The sequence below is a fragment of the Nuphar pumila genome, chromosome 5 (assembly GCF_984573655.1).
Source record: "Nuphar pumila chromosome 5, dmNupPumi1.hap1.1, whole genome shotgun sequence".
Taxonomy (NCBI): Eukaryota; Viridiplantae; Streptophyta; class Magnoliopsida; order Nymphaeales; family Nymphaeaceae; genus Nuphar; species Nuphar pumila.
Genome location: NC_143253.1, coordinates 26124138 through 26149111, shown reverse-complemented (window position 1 = coordinate 26149111; position 24974 = coordinate 26124138). Strand labels below are relative to the sequence as shown.

The 24974-nt window shown below is 34.9% G+C and overlaps 1 protein-coding gene across 1 annotated transcript in view; it reads right to left on the bottom strand.

Annotated features, from left to right (window-relative positions):
* Window positions 1-422: 422 nt before the first annotated feature.
* Window positions 423-24974, bottom strand: part of LOC149837182 (squamosa promoter-binding-like protein 7) — a 38480-nt gene continuing 13928 nt past the window's right edge. The window contains exons 8-10 of the mRNA XM_090005874.1: window positions 2587-2767; window positions 1301-1891; window positions 423-963 (exon numbers count right to left, since the gene is read on the bottom strand). Coding sequence (XP_089862000.1) covers window positions 616-963; window positions 1301-1891; window positions 2587-2767 — 1120 coding nt within the window. The 3' untranslated portion in view covers window positions 423-615. The remainder of the gene's footprint in view (window positions 964-1300; window positions 1892-2586; window positions 2768-24974) is intronic.

Sequence of the window (24974 nt, the reverse complement as noted above, 5' to 3'; positions counted from 1 at the left end):
CTAAACTTTGCAAGTCGAATTTTCTGTCAATGCTTGAATATAAGTAGCTTTGGTTCTTCCTTTTTTCGTTTTTTTAAAGTTATTGTGCCTAGATAAAACGGTTTGTGCCCCAAGAGTGGCGCCCATGAATTCGTTTTCCTTTTACACATCAACCATCTCATCAGCATCAAGACCAAATTACCACCACCAAATGACAGTATTTCAACCCACAAGGTTGTGGAGCATAAGAGGGACTCGGGGTTTTTACACCAATGAGTTCGAGTGAGTGAGGTGGTTTTCACGATTATCTGAAAAAACAGACCTATTTGGTGTGGAATTCAAAGGCTCTTTTGGAGTTTGCTGGAAAGCAAATTCCATACATGAGTCGTGACAATTCGGGATTTCTGAATAGGGGCTTGGAATTCAATTCATAAACAGTGCACTTTTAGAAATATCAAGCTAAGAAATGCTTGACGAATAGCCATTAACTACAGATAGGCAGTGAAAGATAACACCATAACGTGAAAAGTTACCTACACCAGCATTGCTTCCCATGGGCACAGAACAAAAGTGCACCTAAGGCAAGGCACGCTAGTGCTACAACGGCCCTGAACAGGCTATATGTGCCGACTGTCATCAGGTATCTTGTCGATGCCTTCCGTGTCCATGGATGCCTAACAAACACTTCCGTACTGAATGAGAAAACTCCCAAGCCTTATGTGGATGCTTTAAGAGGATGCACAGCCCACAGCAGAAAGCAATTGCACCAACCGCAATAACAAAAAGACGCCTGCTCATAAAACCACCTGTAAAGAGCCCATCCCGTGCATGTCTAGGCCATCCAATTCCTCTTGTTTCATGTTCATAACCGTTAACCTTTATGACACAATCCTTCACAAGCAGTGGAGATTTTTCGTCTCCTGTTTGTACCAATGAGGATGCTGTATTTGGTCTCATGTAGCCGATATCACGCATCTGCATTTTCTGCAATGTACACTGATTTCAGTATCTATTTTTACCCAAACTTTAATGTGAATATTTGTCATAACAATATCACTTATACCCTTAGTCTCCACATATGGAAAGAGATACAAACTAGTCAGTATCCCTTCCTAAATCATATGAAAAAGATTTAAGTGCCAGAAACATTAATTGGCCTTTCAGAGTTCAAACTACAAAAGTGCAAAGCATGTCTGATGAGGACATGATTGCAACACTTAATTATAATATGCTAAAATGGCTACGGGAACTCAAACTCACATTATCGAGTCGCAATGTTACAATTGGGTATACTAAATACTGCTTGAAATTTATAACTTACTTGGTTGATATTCGGCCCTGTACGGTATATACCATTCTCAAAACCATACTGTGGAAGGGCAAACCCTTGTGTTGCAACGTTTTTATTGTGCAAATCCAGTGGAAGACTGCCCTCGTGAGCATGCCCAGCTCCTTCAGCAATGATTTGCCTTGCCTTTCTAATACAGTCTTGAAACATAATCAAGTCGACATTGAATTCCCCATCTGGCAAGGTATGCAATTCCTCTACAACCATCACAAACTTTGGCAACTGCAGTGTCTTCTTCAAAATATTGACAAAGTTATTTTTTATTAGGAAGCTAAGAAAGCAATTCAGCCTCTGAACATGAATTGACCTTATACACATTTCATCTTTAGTTGGCTCCTTAATCAACCAAGCTATATCTAGAAGAAGCTCAGAGATCATCTTCCGTTTTTCTTCAGAAAATGTATATGAATCAGAAAAGACACCAGCATGTGCAAAATGGGATCCACAACCCCAACTGGAAGCAGACCCACCAAGCACCTGCTCAGCTATCTTAAATTCAGAACATATCTGCTGATCCCCAAAGAGAACAGGAATGAAGTTGGACAGCCCAGACTCGTTTTCAACCTACAAAGGAAGCAGTGATCAGAATACACCACCAAAACCTACATGACCATGAAATGAAAGGTTATTCACAAACATGAAAATTAAAATGGCTGCTGCATAAGATACATACTACAGATGCCACAAAAACAGACAAAAAGTGCCAGTCCCTCTTTCATTGCATGGATATCCTTAAGATGATTGCTTGCATGCATGAACACAGCCACAAAATGTAAATGGTTCCACCGGCATGGACATTAATAATATGAATGTCAGATGATATCTGTCAGTGAAACAATTAAGCAACTGATGATAACCAGAAAGAAACAACCAGCAAATTTCAGTAAAGTAGGACCAAGGAAGGTGACAACCCCAAATAACAACAGCCACGTAAGTCCATATGAAGGAAATTTTCTGAAGCAAGAAAATTCACTCGAGGAAATACCATGTGTTGAGGAACCAACAATATTCAGAAACAGAAAAAACAAAGTCACTGGAAGCCAACAAAATAGAAAGCATAAATATGATATATCTTTATTCTGCACAAAAGTTATAGAGGACACAAATAATGCCCTAAGATATCAACTAGTATGTCGATAAATAGAAGAATTTGAGTTGCAAATTTTCTTTCATTTTCTCAATAGAAAACTAGAAACTGGTCAAAATGTATATGAGAGAGGGAGAGTCATGCAGGAGTATGTATCCCCATAAATTCCTACCTCAATGAATGCAGGCCCATATAGCTCTGAATCAGTGTGTGGGATATATATTTTAAATTTCTCACAGTTGAGTTCTTGACCATGATCCCCATTGATTTCAGATTGACATGCACCTTTTACAACTGAAACAGCATGACAATATTCATTTTTAAGGTACCTTCCACCGAAAGACACAAGAAGCCTGCAAAGAGAGCAAATAGAACACTGCATAAACGTACGGCATTTACATGGCTTTAGTTGCACATCTATGCAGCAACCTTGCTTATCTATAATTTATATGCACTTTGGAAGATCAAACCATATGCAGATAGACATTGCAGAGCATCACATCAACAAAGTTATACATCAATATAGGGACCTTTGCATTTGTAAACACAGAATACTTTAGCAACAGAGAATAACCATAAAGATGTAAAGGATAATCAGGCAGGAACCTGTAAATAGGTAAGTGCAGAAAGCAAAAACTTGGCATGGAATATAAACAGGAAAGGATAACAAAGTAAAGTTACAGCACATTGAACTCAATCAACTAGGATTCAGACGTCCAGCTTGGACAGTTAGAAAATGACTTCATTTGAAATCAGGATCCGTTCATAACATTCTCATACTTCTATAAATAGCTTGGAAATCTTATAGTAGTCTGTAGCCAGAATATCACAAGGAGAATCCCTTCATCAATGAGAATCCTATCTTTACCATGATAAGGAATCAACTTCAAAAACTTACCCTCATCACTCGTGATGTGATTAGCAGCCCCATAATCAACATACCACACCCCTTTCTCATTCGGTTGCATATTGAGGCCAGCAAGGGCAGCAAGTAATAATTGTTTATCTATAGGCATTGTCCTTGTCCACTAGTCTGACCTCCAAATTGTCTTTTGCCTTAATTCTTGTATTGTGCCGTCTCCTAATTATACTTGGGATCATACTTAAACCAACAACTTGTTTTAACATGACCTGGTTTCTTGCATATGAAACAAGCAAGAATGGGGCGACATCCTTGTGCAACAGTGTTAGAAAAATATTCGGTGTGAGAAGTATACCTTAGTCTCCCTAATTACCTCCACGACTACACTCATGTCTCCTCTAAAATATCCAACCTCATGACATATTAGTGACTAGAACTTCTTAAGTATCATTAGAGGCATCAACAATAAGATTCATTTTATAATGTAACAATTTGACCCTTAGATTCTCAAACATAGGAAGAAACTCTAAATACTGCAAGGTATAATCAGAGCCATGACCGTTGAGAGCTTGCTGGACCATATCTTTATTAGATACTTCGTAACCATCCATGGCAAGTTGATCAATCATATTTTTTATCTTATTAAGATATTCTATGATGGGCATGAAACCTTTCTTCAAATTTTGAAATTCTTTCTTTAAAAAAATGGACCCTAGATTTTGAAATATGAGAATATGACTAGACTAATTTAGTCCAAAGTTGCAGAGGCGTGCAATCATTAGGCACTCCAATAAGAACCTCCTGCAACAATGTGGAAATGATGTACGCAACCAATGCCTAATCTCTTTTCATCCATAAAATAAATTCTGGATTTCTGACAGGAACATATGAAATCACAACCCCTTTGTCATCCTTATCCTCTTTGATATCATACTTTGGTGAAAGGATGATGGACCCATCAAGGTGCCTACAAAGATCTAATAAAAGGAGTTATGTGCCTCTTTCAAGTTCAAAAATTGTAGTTTAATTTTTCAGAAACCAATTGGGGCAGAAAGATAGAAGACAAGAATAGTTCATTAAAATTCATGAATAAGAAGAGCAAGATAAACAAGGATAACATAGAACATAAAACAGAACAAAAGTGCTCGACTAATCAAAATAACCCAAAATTTGACTAACTTTTTGTTGGTCGGTATATCACTGTAGACCAGCACTGTTAAAAATGTATGTATATATATATATATATATAAGATTGTAACTAGCGTTAATTTAGTTAGGGTGCTTTTCTCTTTTTGGTTGGGATGGGACTAGTCAACAAAGGTTGACTAGTTAACACAGAGTCGTTGGGAGTCCAATGGCTCTATTTAGAGCCTTGGACACCAACTACTCTCTCTTTTTGAGCCCCATCTATGTGTATAAATAGGGGGCGAAACCCCCACAATATGTATGCTTCTTGCATGTGCTAAGATTAATAAAATATTATTTTTTATCTCGTGTTCTTGTCTCTTGAGTGGGTGTTTGTGTGTGAACCTATTTATGGTTCCTTGTGTGTTAATTTTGGTGCTTTAGTGAAACTCTTTGAGTGTCCACGTTATTTTGGTAAACATCCTTGGGAAACCTTGTTTCCTTTCATGGTATCAGAGCTTGGAGATCTATTTTTTGGTGCATTGGAAAGCGTGTCACTCAAGATTTGAAAGAATTGAAGCCTCTTTTGAAATCCATTTGAGTGCTTGTGAGATTGTGGTGCTCACTTTGTGGAGGAGTGTTTGTGCTCTTCATTGGAGGTGCTCTCTTAGTGATGGAGTGTTCATGTGTTCGTGCTTTTCATTGGAGGAGCTCTCTTGGTGGTGGAGTGCTCATTTTTTGTCTACTTTTTTTCTCCCTCTCTATCTTCTTTTTAGCCCTTATAAACATAGATGACAATAATAATGTCACCATAAAACCCATCAAGCTGAATGACACAAACTATGTAAGATGGGCTTCAATCATGAAGCACCTCATATAGGGGAAAGGGTTGTGTGGATTAGTGGATGAGTCTGATTCGGAACCCAGAAGTACCTCTTACGGATGCAAAAGACCAAAGCTATAGTCACTTATGAGAAAAAATAGAAAGAACGGAGAATAGGGCACCTCAAGATTATGTATTGGCTCGTTAGTAGAATTGACAATAAAAATGCTCGAGTCTAGCTAAATTTGAGTGTGGAAATAAAGCATGGGACTGCCTTAAGAGAATGTATTATCTTAAGGACATTGCCCACATATGCAATTTGCAAGACAAAAATGTACTGACTTAAGGAGAAAAAAGTATTAGGGAATACTTTAATGAGTTGTTCGACCTTTGGAACGAGTTGGCTCTTCTTGAGCCAAGATGGTATTATCCATAAGACATAGAACTCTGTCAAACACAAATTGATGTTGAGCACTTCTATCAATTAATCAATGGAATAAGACCGGAGTTTGAGTCTACCAAATTGGCTCTTCTTTGTACAGGCTATGTCACACGGACTCGGCTCCAAGGTCGACGCACCCGCGTCGACACACACCGACACGGGTGCGGCTCGCACTCGGTCCCAGGGTCATTTTGGTCCATTTTTTGGGAAAAAATTTCTGGGCTATAGAATTTAAAAAAAAATCTTGGGGGGGGGGGGGGGGGGGGGGGGGGGCTGCCCCCCTAACCCCCCCCCCCCCCCCTCATGTAAGGAAAAAAATCCTGAATCAGGCTTCACAACTCATCACATGTCCCCTAATGGGCACAACTTTGACTGAGTCTTTTATATATATATAGCCGAGTCCCCGTGTCCAAAATTTTTGAAATTGTGCCGCACCCGTGTCGCACCCATGTGACATAGCATAGAGGGAAAGTCCCTTCTATTGAAGATATCATTGAAGAGCTAAGTATGAAGGAAAATAGACTCAGAAAAAAGACATCTAAAGATAATGATGACTCGATCTTAGCCGTGTCTAGACCAAAAAACCATGTTCATGCTTACAAGCTACCACATTATGAGAGATCAAACAACGATCACTACGAAAAAGAAGGCAATAAGTTTGAGAAGAAAAAAATGTATTTGTTATCATTGTCATGAACCAGGACATGTCAAGACATTGTCCTAAATTAAAGAGGCCCTATGAAAAAAAGGTAGCATCGGTTATACAAGAGTCAAGTGAGCTCAAAGATACACAAGAATCAAACTTTGAAAGTATGTCCTTGACCTAACTTGTAGAAGCACTTCAACCTCTACTTAGAGGAGCTTCATCAACCAGAGTTTTGGTCTTTTCTATTGGCATCTTTGACCCCTATAAGACTCTCTGGCTTCTTGACTCAGATACCTCATTTCATATGACACCAAATGGTGATATCTTATTCGAATGTCATAACTCAAACAGGTCAAATATTTTTACTGTTGATGAGACATCCCTTGAGATAAAGAAAATAAAAAAATTTAAAAGGTTTTTCTATTCCAAAAATTAGATATATTCTCAAGTTAAACCTAAATCTTATCTAACTATGGGTATAGTGTTTTCTTCTCTTCTATTGGTTGTTGAGTGTAGGATCGTCAGTCAGGAAAGCCGATTGGGGAATGCCATAGATAATAAGGTTTATACTACATGAATTTTTGGAAATACCCAAAACACCTTTTGTTATAATGTTTAGAAACTAGATTTGGATTTATAGCATAAAAGACTTGGCCATTCTATATATCCAAAATCCAGTAGTTTCCAAATATGAAAAAAAAAATTGTAATCTTGAAATTTGTATACGTGAAGACAGTATTCTAGGTAAGATGAAAAGATTGGCATTCCAAGAAAGAACTTTTGTCTCTACGCGACTGCTTGAATTAGTGTATTCGGATATTTGGGGCCCAACACCAATTATATCTAAGGGTGGGTTTGCATATTATGTAACCATTGTTGATGATTTTACTAGACACGTGGATTTATTTTCTCAAACATAAATCTGAAGTTTTTTACATTTTCAAATATTTCACAATTTGGACAAAAATAAATTTCAAAAGGATGTCTCTATCCTTCTCACTAATTCAAGGAAAGAATTTTTATCAAAAAATTTTAAAGATTATCCGGAATCAAATGGTATTACACATCAAAAATCTCATTCGTATACTCCACAATAAAATGGCTTGGGCAAAAGAAAACATAGGCAAATCATAGAAACCACAAGAACTTTGCTTATCTCAAATCAAGTACCTAAAGAATTTTGGGTCGAAGCCACTTTGACGACAATCTATCTTATTAACAGAATGCCATCTGTTACCTTGAAAAATATATCACCAGTCGTAAAACCTTTTAAACTTACTCCTGATTATTCTAGATTAAAAGTTTTTAGATGCAAATGTTTTGTATTCAATTCATTGATAAAAATGATAAAATTTCTCCTTGTGCTATTCTTTGTGTCTTTTTGGGATATGCAAATAACCAAAAAGGCTATAGATGCTTTGATTTTAAAAATAAGAAATTATATGTTTCAAGAAATGTGTTTTTTAGAAAAAAAATAATTTGAAAATCCTAAGGACATAACCGAGTATTCTTTCTTGTTGGATCTAATTCCAAAGTTTGGTGATTGTGATGTTAATCTTGATGAAGATCAGGATATCAGAAATGATATGGTGAGTGAAGAAGAATCTTATGATAATGAGATAAGTGAAGAACAATCTCAAAATCAGAATCGTATTCAATATTCCAAGCGTAGTAGTTCTGAATATCCATATGCCCTTTAAAATATACTAATGAAAACCATGTAGAAATACAGACTAGAAGGTCATCGAGAGTATCAAAAACCCCTGAAAATTGTGTTCTACAAGTCATTTTCACTTATGTACCAAGCTTATATTGCATTGATATATTCCCTCAAACTATGTTGAAGTAAAGAAACATTGTGAATGAGTAGAAGTCATGAGGGTAGAATTAGATGCTTTAGAAAATATGAATACTTGGATTGTCCAAGATATTTTCCTAAGAAAGAAACCCATAGGTTGTCGATGGAACTATAAGATAAAAACCAAGAGTGATGGCACCCTTGAAAAGTATAAAGCTAGGTTAGTTGCCAAGAGTTACTCTCAAGAGTATGAAATAAATTATGAAGAAACCTTTGCACTTGTTGCTAGGTTGACCACAGTTAGAACGGTAGTAGCTCTTGCCTCTATGAAAAAATGACTTGTATACCAAATGGATGTTAAGAATGTGTTTTTCAATGGTAAATTGGTTGAAGAAGTCTATATGGCGGTTGTCCTGACAGTGAGACTGCAGGTAAAATATTTTATAAAAATTATATCTAGATATGGAAGAACAGATACTTAAGATCTTAGAGGTTGATTCCTCATGGTTTGGAAACAAAAATTCACAGAAGACAGTCCAGAATCTGTAATATTCTAGAACATGTTCTATCCTATGTCACATGGGTGCGGGTGTGAGTGCGGGTACGAGTGCGGGGATGCGGCACTTTAAAAAACCTTGGGTGCGAGGGTGCGGCAGGGCAAAAATGTAAAAAATTATATATATATATATATATATATATATATATATATATATATATATATATATATATATATAATTTTGAAGTTTTATCAGTTAGCATGAAATAGTCAAAATCCATTCATTTGATCAAGCTCCACAAAACCCATTTTAATTTTTTAGCATAGAATCAAGATCCCCAAAAAATAAATACAAATTTCATTAACTATATACCTCTATAGCATCATCAATTCATCAAGAAATTTTGGAATGCCCAAAAACCCCAAATAACATTAATGAAAAAAAAATTGAAATGTCCAAAAAACTTATTAATAAAAACCCTAGATCATGCTAATAGCACACGTATAATACAAATCAGAGAGAAGAGAGACTGTGAGAGTGAGAGAGAGAGCGACTGAGAGTAAGAGAAGAGAGACTGTGAGAGTGACAGAGAGCTCGTGAGAGTGAGAGAGAGTGAGTGAGTGAGAGTGAGAGAGACAGTGAGAGTGACGGAGAGAAGAGAGACTGTGAGAGTGATGGAGAGCGAGTGAGAGTGAGAGAGAGCGAGTAAGAAGTTGACGTAGCTGACAACTGAGGAGGAGCGGCTGGAAGGAGTTGGAGACCATTGACGTCGGCGAAGGCATCAAAGATGATGTCGACGTCGGCGTCGACTTCAGGAGGGAGGCTCGGGAGGATTAGGGCAAAAGTATTTTGCCCTAATCCTCCTCTCAACCAATAAAACATCGAGCGATTTTTTTGCTCAATCCTAAATTTGGACACAAATGACCCTAGGTGCGTTGACCACACCCATGGTCCGGTTGACCGCACCCGCGTCGCGTTGCGTTGACGTGGGTGCGGCACCCGGTTAGGTTCTATCAAATAACAAAAGAAATGTGTTTCGGGTTTTTTAGCTCTCAACTAGAATCAAAATAAATTCTGGATTTTTGTGAATTCTATCCAGAAGAAAAATAAATTCATCCAGATGTTTGTCAAAAATTACTAAAAAATATGATTACCATGCATAAATAATAAAAAGGATAGCATTTATAAACAAAAATAAAAAATTAGTGTTGGCATTTAGATGACAATATGTTTCAATTTAGTTTTGAGTACAAATATGTTCGATAGTGCTTTCATAGAACAAAAGGACCAGCGAAAAGGAGAGTATCACCAGTCAGGATTGCAATACATGCTATCCTTGGTTCATGCATGTTCCCATAAATAAATATTTAAGCTTGTTGCCATCATCTTTTCTTCCTATAACTCCAAAAGAATGAAATTCTTATTCCTTTTTTTATCAGAACTACAACATCTTTATCGTCAATTTTAAAAGACATGAACCAATCTTTCAATCATCATCAACTTCATGAACATCAAACCTATTTGATCGGGTATAGGAACCTCCTCATCATGAACTTTGACCTCCAGCTAGAGAGAGCATGGCTGCTCAAGTACCAGGAGAAGATTCATGAGGCCACGACTACAAGCTATTCTACTCTTCCTAAGCCAAGTGAGCCCAATCCACAATACACTCTTGTATCCTCCAAGCTTGCGGTGGGGTCTAAACCCACACCTTCTTCATTACCTACTGTAATATCTCATAATTTTTTCATGATTTTAAAGTCTAAAAATTTTAATTTTTGAATTAAATACTTATATTTAAATTTGATAAAATTGTGGAAAATAACTAGATATGGGGTGACGTCAGCTGGGTCTGGGCATGGCTCAGAGCCCATTGACAAGAGCTAATTATGTTAATTAAAATCTGAGAAATTTATTATTTCTAACTTTTAAATTCAAGCAAAATTTGAACAAAATTCAGGTTAAATTCAGGCGAAATTCGGAAGCAAAATTTAGCTAAGACCACCATTAGATCCGCCTCGGAACGTAGATCTTTTTTTTCTCGAAATCGGATTACGGTTGGCCCGAAAAATGCATTTTTCAAAAATAACCGGCCTCTGTTTTTTAGCTTTTTCTTGTTTGGATCAGACTGGACTCACTCCTTTGGACCCAAGTTAATATGGATCTAGATCCAATCTAAGACTCATATTGACTGAGATCTGGTCCAAGTTGGGATCCAAATGGATTGGATATGAACTTGGATCATGGATCTAATTTGAATCCATAATCCATCCATGGCAATTTTAAAACTAACTTGAATTTAAAGTTTTAAAAACAACTTTTAAATTCAGACTAAGGATGGGTAGAACTCTACCACATAAGGGCGTTCCCTCCTTGGAATATTCTTTAAGAATAAAAATTAAATAAAATATATAAAAATCCTAAAAATCTAGAAGAGATAAAGAAGGTAGAACTCTACTCTTACGGAGAGAGCATCTAAAAGGGGATGTCACCCCCTCTCTAGAAGGATTAAGGAAAAAAATATATAAAAAAGGCTAAAGAGAGCTCCTCTCACTAAAACTCGTGTTCTAGAGAGAAAGAGAGAGAGAATTGAGAAAAAAGAGAGAAATTTGTGAGGTTTAGGGAGAGAGAAAAGAAAAGAAAGAAAAGAGAGAAAAAGAAGAGGAAGAAGAAGCCATCCATTTATTTTTCTCTAATTTTCATACTTCAAATCAAGGTACGAGTTTCTGTCTTAATTCGCACGGGAAAAGAATATGTATAAATTGATTCGAGCATGGGTTTAGAGAGAAAAAAGGAAAATCTGATTCCAAAGACACATATGTATATATATTATTGTTGATTCTATATATACATATATTTATTTTGTAATATCGTGTATTTTTTTATTTTAAGATGTAATATCGTGTATTTTTTCATGATTTTTAAAATCCAAAAATATAATTTTTAAAATTATATATTCTTTTAAAATTGATAAAATCGTGAGAAAAATACGTAAAACATAGGTAACATCAACAGGGTCACAGAGCTCTGACATGAACTATTTGAGTTTTTTATTATTTCAAAAAATGTTAGTTTTTAACCTTTAAATTTGAGCGAAAATCGAGAAAATTCACATTAAATTCAGGCAAAATTCAGAGGCAAAAATAAGGTATGACCACTGTTAGATCCGCCTCGAAATACTGATCGTGTTGGTGACCTGTTTTTCCGAAATCGGATTATGGTTGACCCAAAAAATGCATTTTCCAAAAATGACTGGACTCTATTTTTTACTTTTTTGGGACTGGATCCACTTTGTTTGATCCAAGTTAGTATGGAACTGGACCTAGTCCAAGATCCATATTGACTAAGATTTGGTCTAGGTAGGATCCATGTAGATTTGGATATGGATCTTGAATCCAAATTTAGATCAGAAATCCATCAATGGCTATTTTAAAACTTTAAAATCAACCTTTAAATTTAAAATAGGATGAGGTAGAGTTCTACTGGGGGTAGAACTCTACCCCATAAGGCTTTCCAGAGAGGGCCGACACCCTTTGGAATATTAATAAAATAATCAATAATCAATAAAATATTTAAAATAAATTTTTAATTAAAATATCTAGAAGATAGAGTAGAGTTCTACATGAAGTTGAACTCAACCCAACTAGGAATTCTAGAGGGGACATCACCCTATCTAAAAACAATAAAATAAAAATAAAATAAAATAAAATATTAAAAACAATATAAAAAGGGGTTGTCTCTCCCTCTCTCTAGAATTCATATTCTAGAGAGAGAGAGAGAGGTAGAGAGAGTTAAGAGAAAAAACATCAAGAAGCAAAACTCATGTGAGGAGAGAGGGAAAAAAGAAAGAAAAAAAAGAAGAAAAGATTTGTTTTTCATACATCCATCGATTTTTTTGAGTTTTTTCGATCTTTGATCAAGGTACAAGTTTCTCTCTAATTTCTCACAAAAAGGGAATTGTATAAAGCGATTTAAGCATGAGTGTAGCGGGGAAACGGGGAAATCTGATTTCAAAACAATATATATGTATATGTATTGTCGATTTTATATAAATATATACATATGTATATTTGTTCTCGTGTATGTCGATTTCCCTAGTCCATGCATCTGAAAACATATATATATATATTCAGATTCATTGATTTTATTTGATTTTGCATATGCATATTAACGAGTTCATTGTTCATGCATTCTAAAATATATTTATGCTTTAGATTCAATCGATCTTATTGCTGATGTATCTGAAAATATGCATATAACCTATATGTGTCGATCTTATACTCATGCGTGTGTGCTTCAATAGTTGCCAATTTTATTGGAGTACATGGTTGTCAATGTTATGGGCTTGACGAGTATGTTTTGTTGATTTCCCATACTCGTACATACCGAATATATGTATATGTATAAATATTCAGATTTGATGAGTTTTCAGACTCTTGTAATCTGAATATATATATATATAGACACACACACATGTAAGGTTCATTGATTGTGCATCTAAATATGTTTTTGATTTAGATATTGTCGAGTTTTCAATTACGTGCATCTAAATAGATTTTGTTTCATTCAGATTTGCCAAGTTTATACTCATGCATATGAACATATTGTGTTCCAGTTTTGTCGAATTGGTATTTATGCATCTGAAATAAATTATGTGTTCTTCAGACAGGTCGATTTAAGGGCTCATGTATCTGGTATATACATGTGTTTCAGATTTGTTATCTTTATTGATTAACAAAAAAATAATTATGTTTATGTTCTCATCCTGTTGTTTATCAATGGATTTAGTAGATCATGCATGCAGCCCAACATATTTTACCCAGATTCATTGGGTTTTGAATGCATGAAGCTAAATATATATTTGTATCCAGATCTGCCGAGTACATACTCTTGTTCTAGTTCAGATCTGCCGAGTATAAGTTCATGCAGATCTGTCGAGCATATGTTCATGCCGATTAGGTTCAGGTCTGCCAAGTTTGGTGCATGTACTTGGTTCGGATTTGCCGAGTTACAGGTGTATACTATACACCTGATTTGATTCAAATCTGTTCTTGTTACATGTTCATGCAACTTTATATTTTGTTTTGATTTACATGCCCATGCACCTGAAAATATATCTGCATATTTCAGCTTTCATCGAGCTTTACACTCATATATGTGCAGCGAGTATGTTGTACATGTACACATGGCTCTTTTTGGTTTGGCCGACCCATGGACATGATTATAATCATGTACATGGATCAGCCAGCATGCTGCCTACATGGTACAGGTCTAGCTGACCGATGTACATGTTCGTGAACATGTACATAGATTAGCCGGCAGGTTGGTATATGTTTGATTGTGGCCTGACCGTCTCATGTACATGATTATGATCATGTACATGGATCAGCCAGCATGCTGAAAACGTATATTTTTCAGTATTGGCCGACCCATGTACATGAACTTGTTCAGCCCCAGTTATTGGCTTGATTATCGGAGCAACTGAGGTAAAATTTTCTGCGTAGTTGATTTGAGTACATGAAATTGGTTATGTACATGTTTAAGGTTGATATATATATTCTTTTTTAAATAATACATAAACCTGATCTTGATTTGATCAGTTTGCAATTATGCATATCATACGCATGAATCTGAAATATTATTTGATGTTTGCATGGCAGTGAAAATATGCATGTTTGGGTTGATTATACATGGAATTGATCATGAATTGTGTGTTATGCAAGTATTGTATTCACATGCTTATGTGCTTGGCTTAACGTGCATTCATATTTTGTATGTTTTGAATGTGCATTGTGAACATGTTTGGAAAGCGTGTGTGTGTTGCATATTTAATGAAATTTTGCAAAGATGTATAAATTACTTTTAAGATGTATTGGTGGTCAGATGTGAACCACTGTAGCCGTGTAGGCCACGAGCATGTGTTGCCCCAATTGTTGCTCATTTTATTTATACATTGTAAAATTTATTTCTAGAAATTATTGGTTTTTCAAAATTAATTACATTGTTAAATTGTAAGGGTTAAGGCCCGAAATTAGTTTTGCATGTTGATTTGTAAAACAGTTCTTGTGTAAAGAACTTTAGATTTATTTAAAAGGTAAAAGAGACCAAACAGTATAATTAATTTTTTCTTTGATGTTCCTTTCATAGTGTGGGAATCTTGGATGGCAGTCTTAAGGGACTGTGATGATACTAAAACTCCATGTGTGATTATGCCCCCGAACCCAATATGTTGGTTCACCTCTCGGTCACAGTTTTAGGGAGATTCAACCCTGGAGGTAGTGTTGTTGACTCAACTATAGTTATTAGTATACCAAGAAAATGGCGTCCGTAGATATTGATTTTCCTGATGCCCCGGCATTAGATGTTGATTTCGAATGTTTTGATAAATGGTGTTGATTTCTTATATCGGTCGAGGAACAAGTGTGTAACTCGGTAATAAAATATAAATTGTGTGTTCAACTATAACTAGAAACCTAACTTGGACTTCAAAAATTTGTGCCCATTTTGAGTATCTGCAGGTTTAAGGAAAAGTGAATTAAATTTGTGTCCATTTAATAGGGACATACATGCAAAAGTAACTCTAATAAATAACTTAAAAAATTATTCATGCATGTGCATTGAATCATGCGTATTTTATTGTTCAGTATTAGTTCATGCATTCATGTTTATCTGGTTTTGCATGATATTTGGTTGAATGCTTGAATAGTAGAATAATTGTGGTAAGTTATTGTTTATGATATCCCTCTTAAATTTATGCACAAATTTGTTTATGTTATTTCTTTTACTGTTTGAATTTTTAGATAAATTCGTACAAAGGACTTCGGTTCTTACTCGTTTTCTTAAAACTATTTTATAGGCACGAATGTTTACTAGCTGGCTAGAGACTATGAGTTGTGTGACTATTTTCTGGTTTCTGACAAGATGGTTTAGTTTGATATAAATGATTTTTGGTCATAAACTATTTGAAAGTTTGATTTATATCTTCAATTGATTCAATACACGGTATGGTTTATGGTTTGGTAAATTAAATCTATAATGCCCTGAATCCTAGGGTTAGTTTTCACAATTGTTTTAAAAAAAAATCCACTATTTTTACGAGGGTCAGTTGGGGTCGTTACATATTTTCATGAATTGCCAATTTCATGAATCTGAATAATATAATATATATTTCAGTTTTGTCGATTTTCCTTATGCATCTAAAATTATACATGCATTTCTGATTTGTCGATTTCATTACTCACGCTTCGAAAATATGTGTGTTTCAGATTTGTCACTTTCAGTACTCATGCATCTGAAATATATGTGTTGTTGATTTGTTGATGTATATGTGTTTCTAACTTGCCGAGTTCATTGCTCCTGATATATGCATATGCATTTCAGTTCTGCCAATTACATGATCATATATCTAAAATGTGTATTTTCTTTCCAGCTGATCGATTCCATAAGCATGCATTATATACGTATATGCACTTATCAGTTTTCTGCATCACCGATTCATGTACATGAATCCAACCAGCACACTTGTATCTTTGTGTTGGTTGTACATGGATCTAATCATGTGGCATGAATCTGGCCAGCAGCAATTGTATAGTTTTTCTGTTTGGCATATCCATGTACATGAATATGGCCAGCAGTTGTATATTCTTTTGATTTGGCCGATCCATGTATATGAATCTGATCATGTACATAAATTTGGCCAGCAGTTGTTGAACTTATAACTGGACGATCCATGTACATGAATCAAACCAACTGATGTTATTTATGACTGGCCGATCCATGTACATGAATTTGTTTATTTACATGAACTAGACCAGCTGATGATATTTATGACTGGCCGATCAATGTACATAAATTTGATCATATACATGAATTAGACCAGCTATTGTTACTTTATGATTGGTCAATTTATATACATGAATTTGATCATATACATAAATCTGACCAGCAGTGGTTTAATTCTAACCGGTCGATCCATGTACATGAATTTGACCAACACATTATATTTTTTGTATTGCCTATTCGTGTACATAAAGTTGATCATATACACGAATCTGATTTGCACTTGTAATTTTTTGCATAGCCGATTCATGTACATGAATCGGTTAGCACATATACATGAATATGATCAAGAAGTATACTGCTTAGTTGATTCATGGTACATGAAGCAGATCGTGTGCATGTTTGCAATCAGTTGGTCATGTACATGAATCTGATCGAAAAATGTATTTTTCTGGCTTGATACATAAATCTGATCCCAAACTGATCAGTCTGTAAATTGTATATCATACCCATAAAATCTAAATTTTTAATTAGATGTTTGCATGATTGTAATCATATGCATGTTTGGATGATCATATGCATAAAATTGATCATGAATGGTATGGTATGCAAGCTTTCTATTTGCATGTGTATGTGCTTGTCTAAATGTGCATTTTTTTTGTGTTTTGAATGTGCATTGTGAACATAAATTGTGGAATTGTTTCACTGTAATTTTGCATTTGGCATAAATCACTTTTTGAGATATGTTATTAGTTATGTGTGAAACTGTGGGCTTATATAGGCAAGAAGCATGTGTTCCAATATTATTGAATTGTTTATGCATTGCAAAATGAATTATGAATTTTTTTTGTTTGTTATAGAATATGGATTTGCAAAACGATTTTTGTGTAAAGAACTTGAAATTTGACTTGAATAGGTAAAAGAGACCAAAATAGTATAATTACACTCTTGATGTCACTTTCACAGTGTAGGAATCTTTGATGACAGTCATGGAAGACCGCGAGGATACTAAAACTCTGTGTGCAATTGTGTCCCTAAAACCTGATGTGTGGTTCACTTTTCAACCACGATTTTATGGAGCTTTCTGTCACTTTGCCTGGGAGTGGTGTTGCTGAGTCAGTTGTAGTTATTGGTATATCAAGAAAGTAGCGTCATGTTAAAATGTAAACATAACATATATAATAATAATATTATTATTATATATTTTTGTATTTATACTTTTTAATTTTTTTATAATTTTTCTTTTTGTTTTTGGTATCTAGTTCCATTAGAACTAGATACATCTAGTTTGGTCAAGTTTCGGTTGAAACTTGATCAACTTTCTAGCTGTTGGAACTAGTCCAACAGCTAGAATTACAGTTGTTGGACTAGTTCCAACAGCTAGAAAGGGAGAGCTCCTTGTGGGCTCTCCTTAATACTCTTATATAAATAGGGGTGCATCCCCTTGAGTAAAATTATTCCTCTAAATGCTTTTTAAGCATTTTGCTCTCATAAATAAAGTGTTATTTATTTTTTATGCTTTTTCATTTATACCCTTTTATGGGTCTTGTCTAAAGTATATTTAAAATACTTCCTTTTAAGTAGATTCAAGTGCATTCGTGGAGCCTACCATTTCGTTACATGGTATCAGAGCTACGGAACTCTTAGATCTTGAAAAACTTTTGCCTCGATTTTCGTGCCTCTTGTGTAAAGGTGTGTTATCACCTTGTTCTTACAAAAAGTGTTTCGTCACTTGCAAAGGAGTGTTTCGTCACTTGCCAAAAGAGTGTTTTATCACTCTTCTATCGACTACAAGAGAATCCATTTGGAGAAAAAGACTTGAGCAACAACATTGTATTGTATCTCTTTCTCCTTTTTCTCTATTTTCCTTTCTGTTTCACAAATTTCTAATTATGGATGTAATATATTATTTTCTTCTGATGGTTGCCGAATACAGGATCGCCAGCCAAAGAAGCTGATTGGGGAAGGCCATAGAAAAGGAGGACTATATTACATGGACTTTTGGAACTACCAAAGAATGCATTTTGTTTAAATGTTCAAAAATTAGAAACAGAATTATGGCACAAAAGACTTGGCCATCCTCATATGTCAAAAATCCAATACTTCCCAAGTTTGGGAAAAAAATTAAATCTGAAAATTTTGCTTGTAAAAAGACTGCATTCTTGGTAAAATGAAAAGATTACCTTTTTGTAGTAGAACCATTGTCTCTACAAAACCTCTTGATTTAATACATTCAGACGTTTGGGGACCCGCACCAGTTATCTCTAAAGGGGGTTATGCGTACTATGTCATCTTTATTGATGATTTTTCTAGACACACTTGAATTTATTTTCTTAAACATAAATCTAAAGTTTTTAACTTTTTACTCACTTTCAAATATTTCATAAAATGGTCACAAACAAATTTCTAAAGTAATATTTTCATTTTTCGCACCGATTCAGGGAGAGAATTTATGTCTGGAGAATTTAAAAACTATCTTAATCTATATGGCATTACTCATCAACGATCATGCCCACACACCCCTCAACAAAATGGTCTTGCGGAACACAAGCATTGCCACATTATGGAAACCACTCGGACTTTGCTAATTGCAAGTAAAGTTCCAAAAGGTTTTTGGGCTGAAGTCGCTCTAACTGTCACCTATCTTATCAATAGAATGACATCTTCTTCATTAAAAAATATATCTCCAATTGAAAAACTTTATGATTTAGCTTCATATTACTCTAGATTAAGAGTTTTTTGTTACAAATGTTTTGTATCTACAAAAACAAATGATAAATTCTCTCCTCGTGCAATCTCATGTGCCTTTTTAGGATATGCTGAAAATCAAAAAGGCTACATGTGCTATGATCTTCAAAATGACAAATTATATGTATCAAGAAATGTGTCTTTTCTAGAAAAAGAAAGTTCTTTTGAAAGTGAAAAATCCAAAGATATTACTGAATATTCCTTTTTAATCGATTTAACTTCAAAATTCAATGAAGAGGATTTTGAATATAGCTTTGACAATGATTAAAGTCCTATTATTTTTTAAATGATAGTGAAGACCAAACCAGTAGGGATGTTGGTCTGCAATATTCAAGACGAAGAGTTAGAGAGCAACACCCACTATGTGCATTAGAAAGGTTTTCTGAAGTTCTCCCTCGTAGGACTTCTAGAATTTCTCGACCTCCCAACAAATTTGTCTCTTACGAATCTTTTTCACCCTCGTATAGGGCAGCCATTGCAGTAATCCAATCCTATGTTGAACCTTCTTCCTATTCTAAAGCCAAAAGCCATGAAGAATGGGTTGAAGCTATGAAAACAGAATTGGATGCATTAGAGAAGGCCAACACTTGGTTCATTCAAGACCTTCATCTCGAAAAAAAACCTATAGGTTGTAGATGGGTCTATAAAGTCAAAACTAAAAGTGATGGGACTCTAGAAAGATATAAGGCACAACTCGTAGCCAAAGGTTATGCTCAAGAGTATGACATTGACTACGACGAAACCTTTGCCCCTGTGGCCCGTATGACCACTGTTAGAACTTTAATTGCTTTGGCTTCTATCAAAAATGGTCTATATTTCAAATGGATGTCAAAAATGCTTTCTTAAATGGGAGTCTTGTTGAAACAATCTACATAGAAGCTTCGTCTGGTATTAGTATTCCTAAGAGTAAAACACTTCGTCTTGAGAAGGCCCTTTATGACCTCAAACAGGCACCAAAAGCCTGGTAGGACAAATTTAGTCATGTTATGACTGATATTGAATTTCATTCTTGTTTGACTGACACTGTCTTGTTTATTAAGCAATCTGATGCAGGTATCATCATCCTTCTTCTTTATGTTGATGATATGATCATCACTGGAAGCGACAAACAGGGAGTTATCAATATCAAAACTCTTCTTAAAACTCATTTTGAAATGTCTGATTTAGGATTATTTAGATACTTTTTAGGAATAGAAGTTGTTTATTCCCCTCGTGGGTATTTGATATCTCAATCTAAATTTGCTTTTGATATTGTTTTAAGGTCAGATGATAAGAAGGTGGACACTCCAGAAGTGGTCAATGTTAAAATGAAAATTGATAGTGGAGAGCGTCTTGATGATCCCACTCCGTTCAGACAACTTGTTGGAGCATTTTCCTACCTCTCCATCACTCGGCCAGACATAGCACATGTACACACATCTAGTCAGTTTCAACATGCTCTCACTTCTGTTCACATGGGAGCGGTTTTACGTATTATTAGATATTTAAAGAGTTCTCTCTCACGAGGACTCTTCTTGTCTGCATCGTCACCATTAGATTTAATTGCTTATACTGATGCTGACTAGGGAGGTGATCCTAATAATAGGCACTCAACCACTGGTTTTTGTGTATTTTTAGGAGAATCTCTAATATCATGGAGGTGCAAGAAGCAGCGAAAGGTTTCTCTTTCCTCCACTGAAGCTGAATATAGAGTCATGGCAACCATCACAATGGAAGTTGTTTGGCTCAGGAGACTGCTCACCGATATGGGAATTGAAGCAACACAGGCCTCACGAATGTGTTGTGACAACAAGAGTGCAATCTACATCGCAAGCAATCAGACTTTCCATGAGCGCACCAAACACATTGAGATGGATTGTCACTATTTCAGAAAGGAGTACTTGCATGGAACCATTGATCTGCCATATGTGACGTCAGAATACCAATTAGCAAACTCTTTCACCAAGCCTCTCGCGGCTCCCAGATTTCACTTCCTCTTAGGCAAACTTTCGCTTATTGTACCATAAGTTCGAGGGGGAGTGTTAAAATGTAAACAGAACATATATAATAATATTATTATTATATTATTATTATTATATATTTTTGTATTTATACTTTTTTATTTTTTTATAATTTTTCTTTTTGTTTTTGGTATTTAGTTCTATTAGAACTAGATACATCTAGTTTGGTCAAGTTTCGGTTGGAACTTAGACCAACTTTCTAGCTGTTGGAACTAGTCCAACTGCTAGAATTCTAGTCGGACTAGTTCCAACAGCTAGAAAGGGAGAGCTCCTTATGAGCTCTCCTTAATACTCTTGTATAAATAGGGGTGCATCCCCTTGTGTAAAATTATTCCTCTAAATGCTTTTTAAGCATTTTGCTCTCATAAATAAAGTGTTATTTATTTTTTATGCTTTTCCATTTATACCCTTTTATGGGTCTTGTCTAAAGTATCTTTTAGATACTTCTTTTTTAGTAGATTCAAGTGCATTCATGGAGCCTATCATTTCATTACACGTCAATAGTTGAAAATTTTCATTGATATTCCGACATTAGGTAATAATTCCTAATATCGATCAAAGAAAAAGTGTAGAACCCAGTAAATAAAATATAAAATGTGTGTTAAGTTATGACCGAGAACCTAACTTGAACATTGAGAATTGTACTCGTTTTGAGTATCTGCGGGTTTAAGTATAAGTAAAAATTAAATTTGTATGCATTTAATAGAGACATGCATGTGAAAGCAACTCTGATAAATAACTTAATAAGTTATTCATACATGTGCATTGAATCATGCATATTTTACTGTTCAACATTAGTTCATGCATTTCTGTATATTTGATTTTGCATGATATTTGGTTGAATGATTGAATGATAAGATAATTTTGGTAAGTTATTGCTTGTAATTTTCCTCTAAAATTTTTGCAGGAGTTAATTTATGTTAATTCTTCTATTATTGGATTTTTAGAGGAATTCGTACAAGGACTTCGATTTTTACCCGTTTTCTTAAAACTGTTTTACAGGCACAGATGCTCAGTAATGTCTAGGACTGGCTTGCTGGAGGATGCGAGACTTGTGAATGGGTGTTTGGGTTCTGACCAAAATGTAGGGATTATGATAGAGTCGATTTTATATTTTTGAACTTTTCAACTTATGGATTTAATTAATGAAGTTCTATTTATTACTTCAAGTTGATTCAATGCATGGAATGGCATGTAGTTTGGTTATATTAAATTTGTGATGTACCCCGGATCCTTGAGAGGTACTATTTTTCGAGGGTCAGTTGGGATCGTTACATCTACACCCTAGAAATGGCATCTCATCCACGAGAGCCTCCCTTGCATCGTTGATAACCTGCAGTGTTGGGCCATCCCTCTAGGGGACAAGTAAAGAGACAGAGGGGAATGTGCAATCAGGACCTTGGCATAAAATAATATAAATAAAAAATAAATCACCCAAAAAAATTTATAGTTATTTAAGACCAACATAAAAATAAATTGTAATATCATGTATTTTCATACTTAGTCATTTTCAGGTTTTTCGAAAATTTAGCTAAGTATAGAAGAAAAATTGTTTGATTCTCGATTTTAGGTTGATGCTTTGGAATCTAAGCTTGGCCCAAGTCTCATTGTCAAGGCCTAAACGAGCCAATCAAAATGTGAGAAAAAGTTTTGTTTTTTACTTTTAAATTCAAGCGAAATTCAGGATATTTTCAAGCAAATTTAAGAAACGAAATTCGAGTTATATATCGTTGGATGCGTCTCAAAATTCTGAGCGTAACAATCTTTTATTTTCTTTGATTCGGGTTACGATTGGCCCGAAAATCGCATTTTTTCAAAAATTGAGTAGTTTGTCGGTTCAAATCCGAATTTGAATAGGACCAAATCTGATGAATTTGATCTAAATTAATATGAATTTGGACTCTATCCAAGACCCATATTAATCTGGATTTGATCCAGCTCAAGACCCATTTGAATTTTTGAGATGGATTTTGATCTTGGATCTGGATCTTGGATCTTGATCTTTGGATCTTGGATTCGGATCCCAATCCATGTCCAACGATTTTTTCAACTTTAAATTCATCAAAAACCTTTAAATTGGGGTTTATTAATGTTAAGAAGCCTCCCAAGTTAATTTGGTAATTTTTGAAAGCTTCTGGAAATGTATTTAATATTTAACATTAAATAATTAATTAATTAATTTAATATAATTCCAAATTTTTAATTTGACTATTGTTTAGGACTCTAAGTAGAGCCCTTAAACCCATATAAAATCACTTTAGAAGTGTTCCAGTTCAATAATATGATTTTTGGAAGCTTCTAGGTATTTATTTATTAATAAATAATAATTAATTAATTAATTTTAATTAATTATGAGATTTATTCTTAGAGAGTTTAGGACTCTTAATAGAGCCCTTAAACACACCTAGAAACATCTGAGAAGGTTGGAGAAGCATGGAGTTTCAAATAAAATAAAACTTTGAAAAAATCAAACTTAAGAGTTCCGAACTTTTCGGAAAACTCTAAGAGAGAAGAGAGTTCCAGCTGGGGGCTGCACTCTCTTCTCCAGCCCACCTAGATCCCTATAAACAGATAAAAAAAGAGAGAGAAAGAGAAGGGAAAAAAAAGAAAGAGGAGAGAGAAAGAGAGGAAAAGAAAGGAAGGAGGGAAAAGAGGAGTTTAGACTTCTCCAACCATCTACCCACGTTTTTCAACTTCCACCATCGTTTTTCTTCAAGTTTTTATTCATGGTATGGGTTTTCTCTCTTGAATCAAGTGAGAAATTGATATAGATTGGATTTTCATGCAATAATTTGATGATAATCCATGGAAAAAGTGTTTATGTGGACTTTTTCTCAAAAATACATGGAGAATGATCCATGGATGTATTTTTTATTCTTTTCATTATTTCAAAAATAAAATTTCTGTACATATTTGTTCTATGTTAAAACAAAATTTTTATTATTGTATAAGCGGTCTTTTAAAGCTTACTTTTGATGAAAAACATTTTTCATGGATGGTCCATGTATGGAGTGCTAGATGCATGAAAGCATGCAATAGAACCCATGATGTGCATGTATTCTTAAACATGTTTCTGCATGTTCATGTAAATCTGATCGCAAATCTGCATACTTGATTTCGATCATGATATGAATGCATATTCCATGGATTCGTTTTTTTATGGTATTCACTTTTCAAGAAGAAATTTCTGTGTATGTTTGGTTTAGGGTAAAACAGAATTTATTTCGTGCTAAAATGGACTGTTATGTGTTGGCGTTATGATGTCATCGATTTCCATCATTGATTATCTTATAAATTTAGGTAAATCTGAATATTTTTGGTATTGATAGCATGTTCATGTTTTAACATTTGTTATTGCATATGCATGTTACAAGTATTTGAAGGTTTATGCTTGTGAGAATATAAAAAGGGCATATAGTAGCATGTGCTACTGAAAAAAAAATCGGTATATGTGGGTTATTAATTTTGTGAATAAGCATACACCTGTGCAAGCTGGATATGCATACTCCCATACCAATCTTTATGGGGATGATTGTAGCTTGATTCAATCTAAGCATATTTAAAAAGAAAAGAATTTTTATGTTTATGTGTAAAAACTTTTCTGCAGACTCCTATTGGCATGCTATGTTATTTTCTTTTTATTTGATGTTATTGGGCTCAATGGCAGCCCAGCCAAGGCGTGCTTGGCTGGCCTGTCATAGCCTCACAGGCCTGCACAGGCTCGGCCTGTGCAGGGTGGTCGCTGGCCAACAAATCAGCCGAGCCCTGCTCAGCTGGTTAGCAAGGCCAGACCTGGCCGAGGTGGTGCAGCCCTATCAGACCTGTTTATGACAGGTCTGA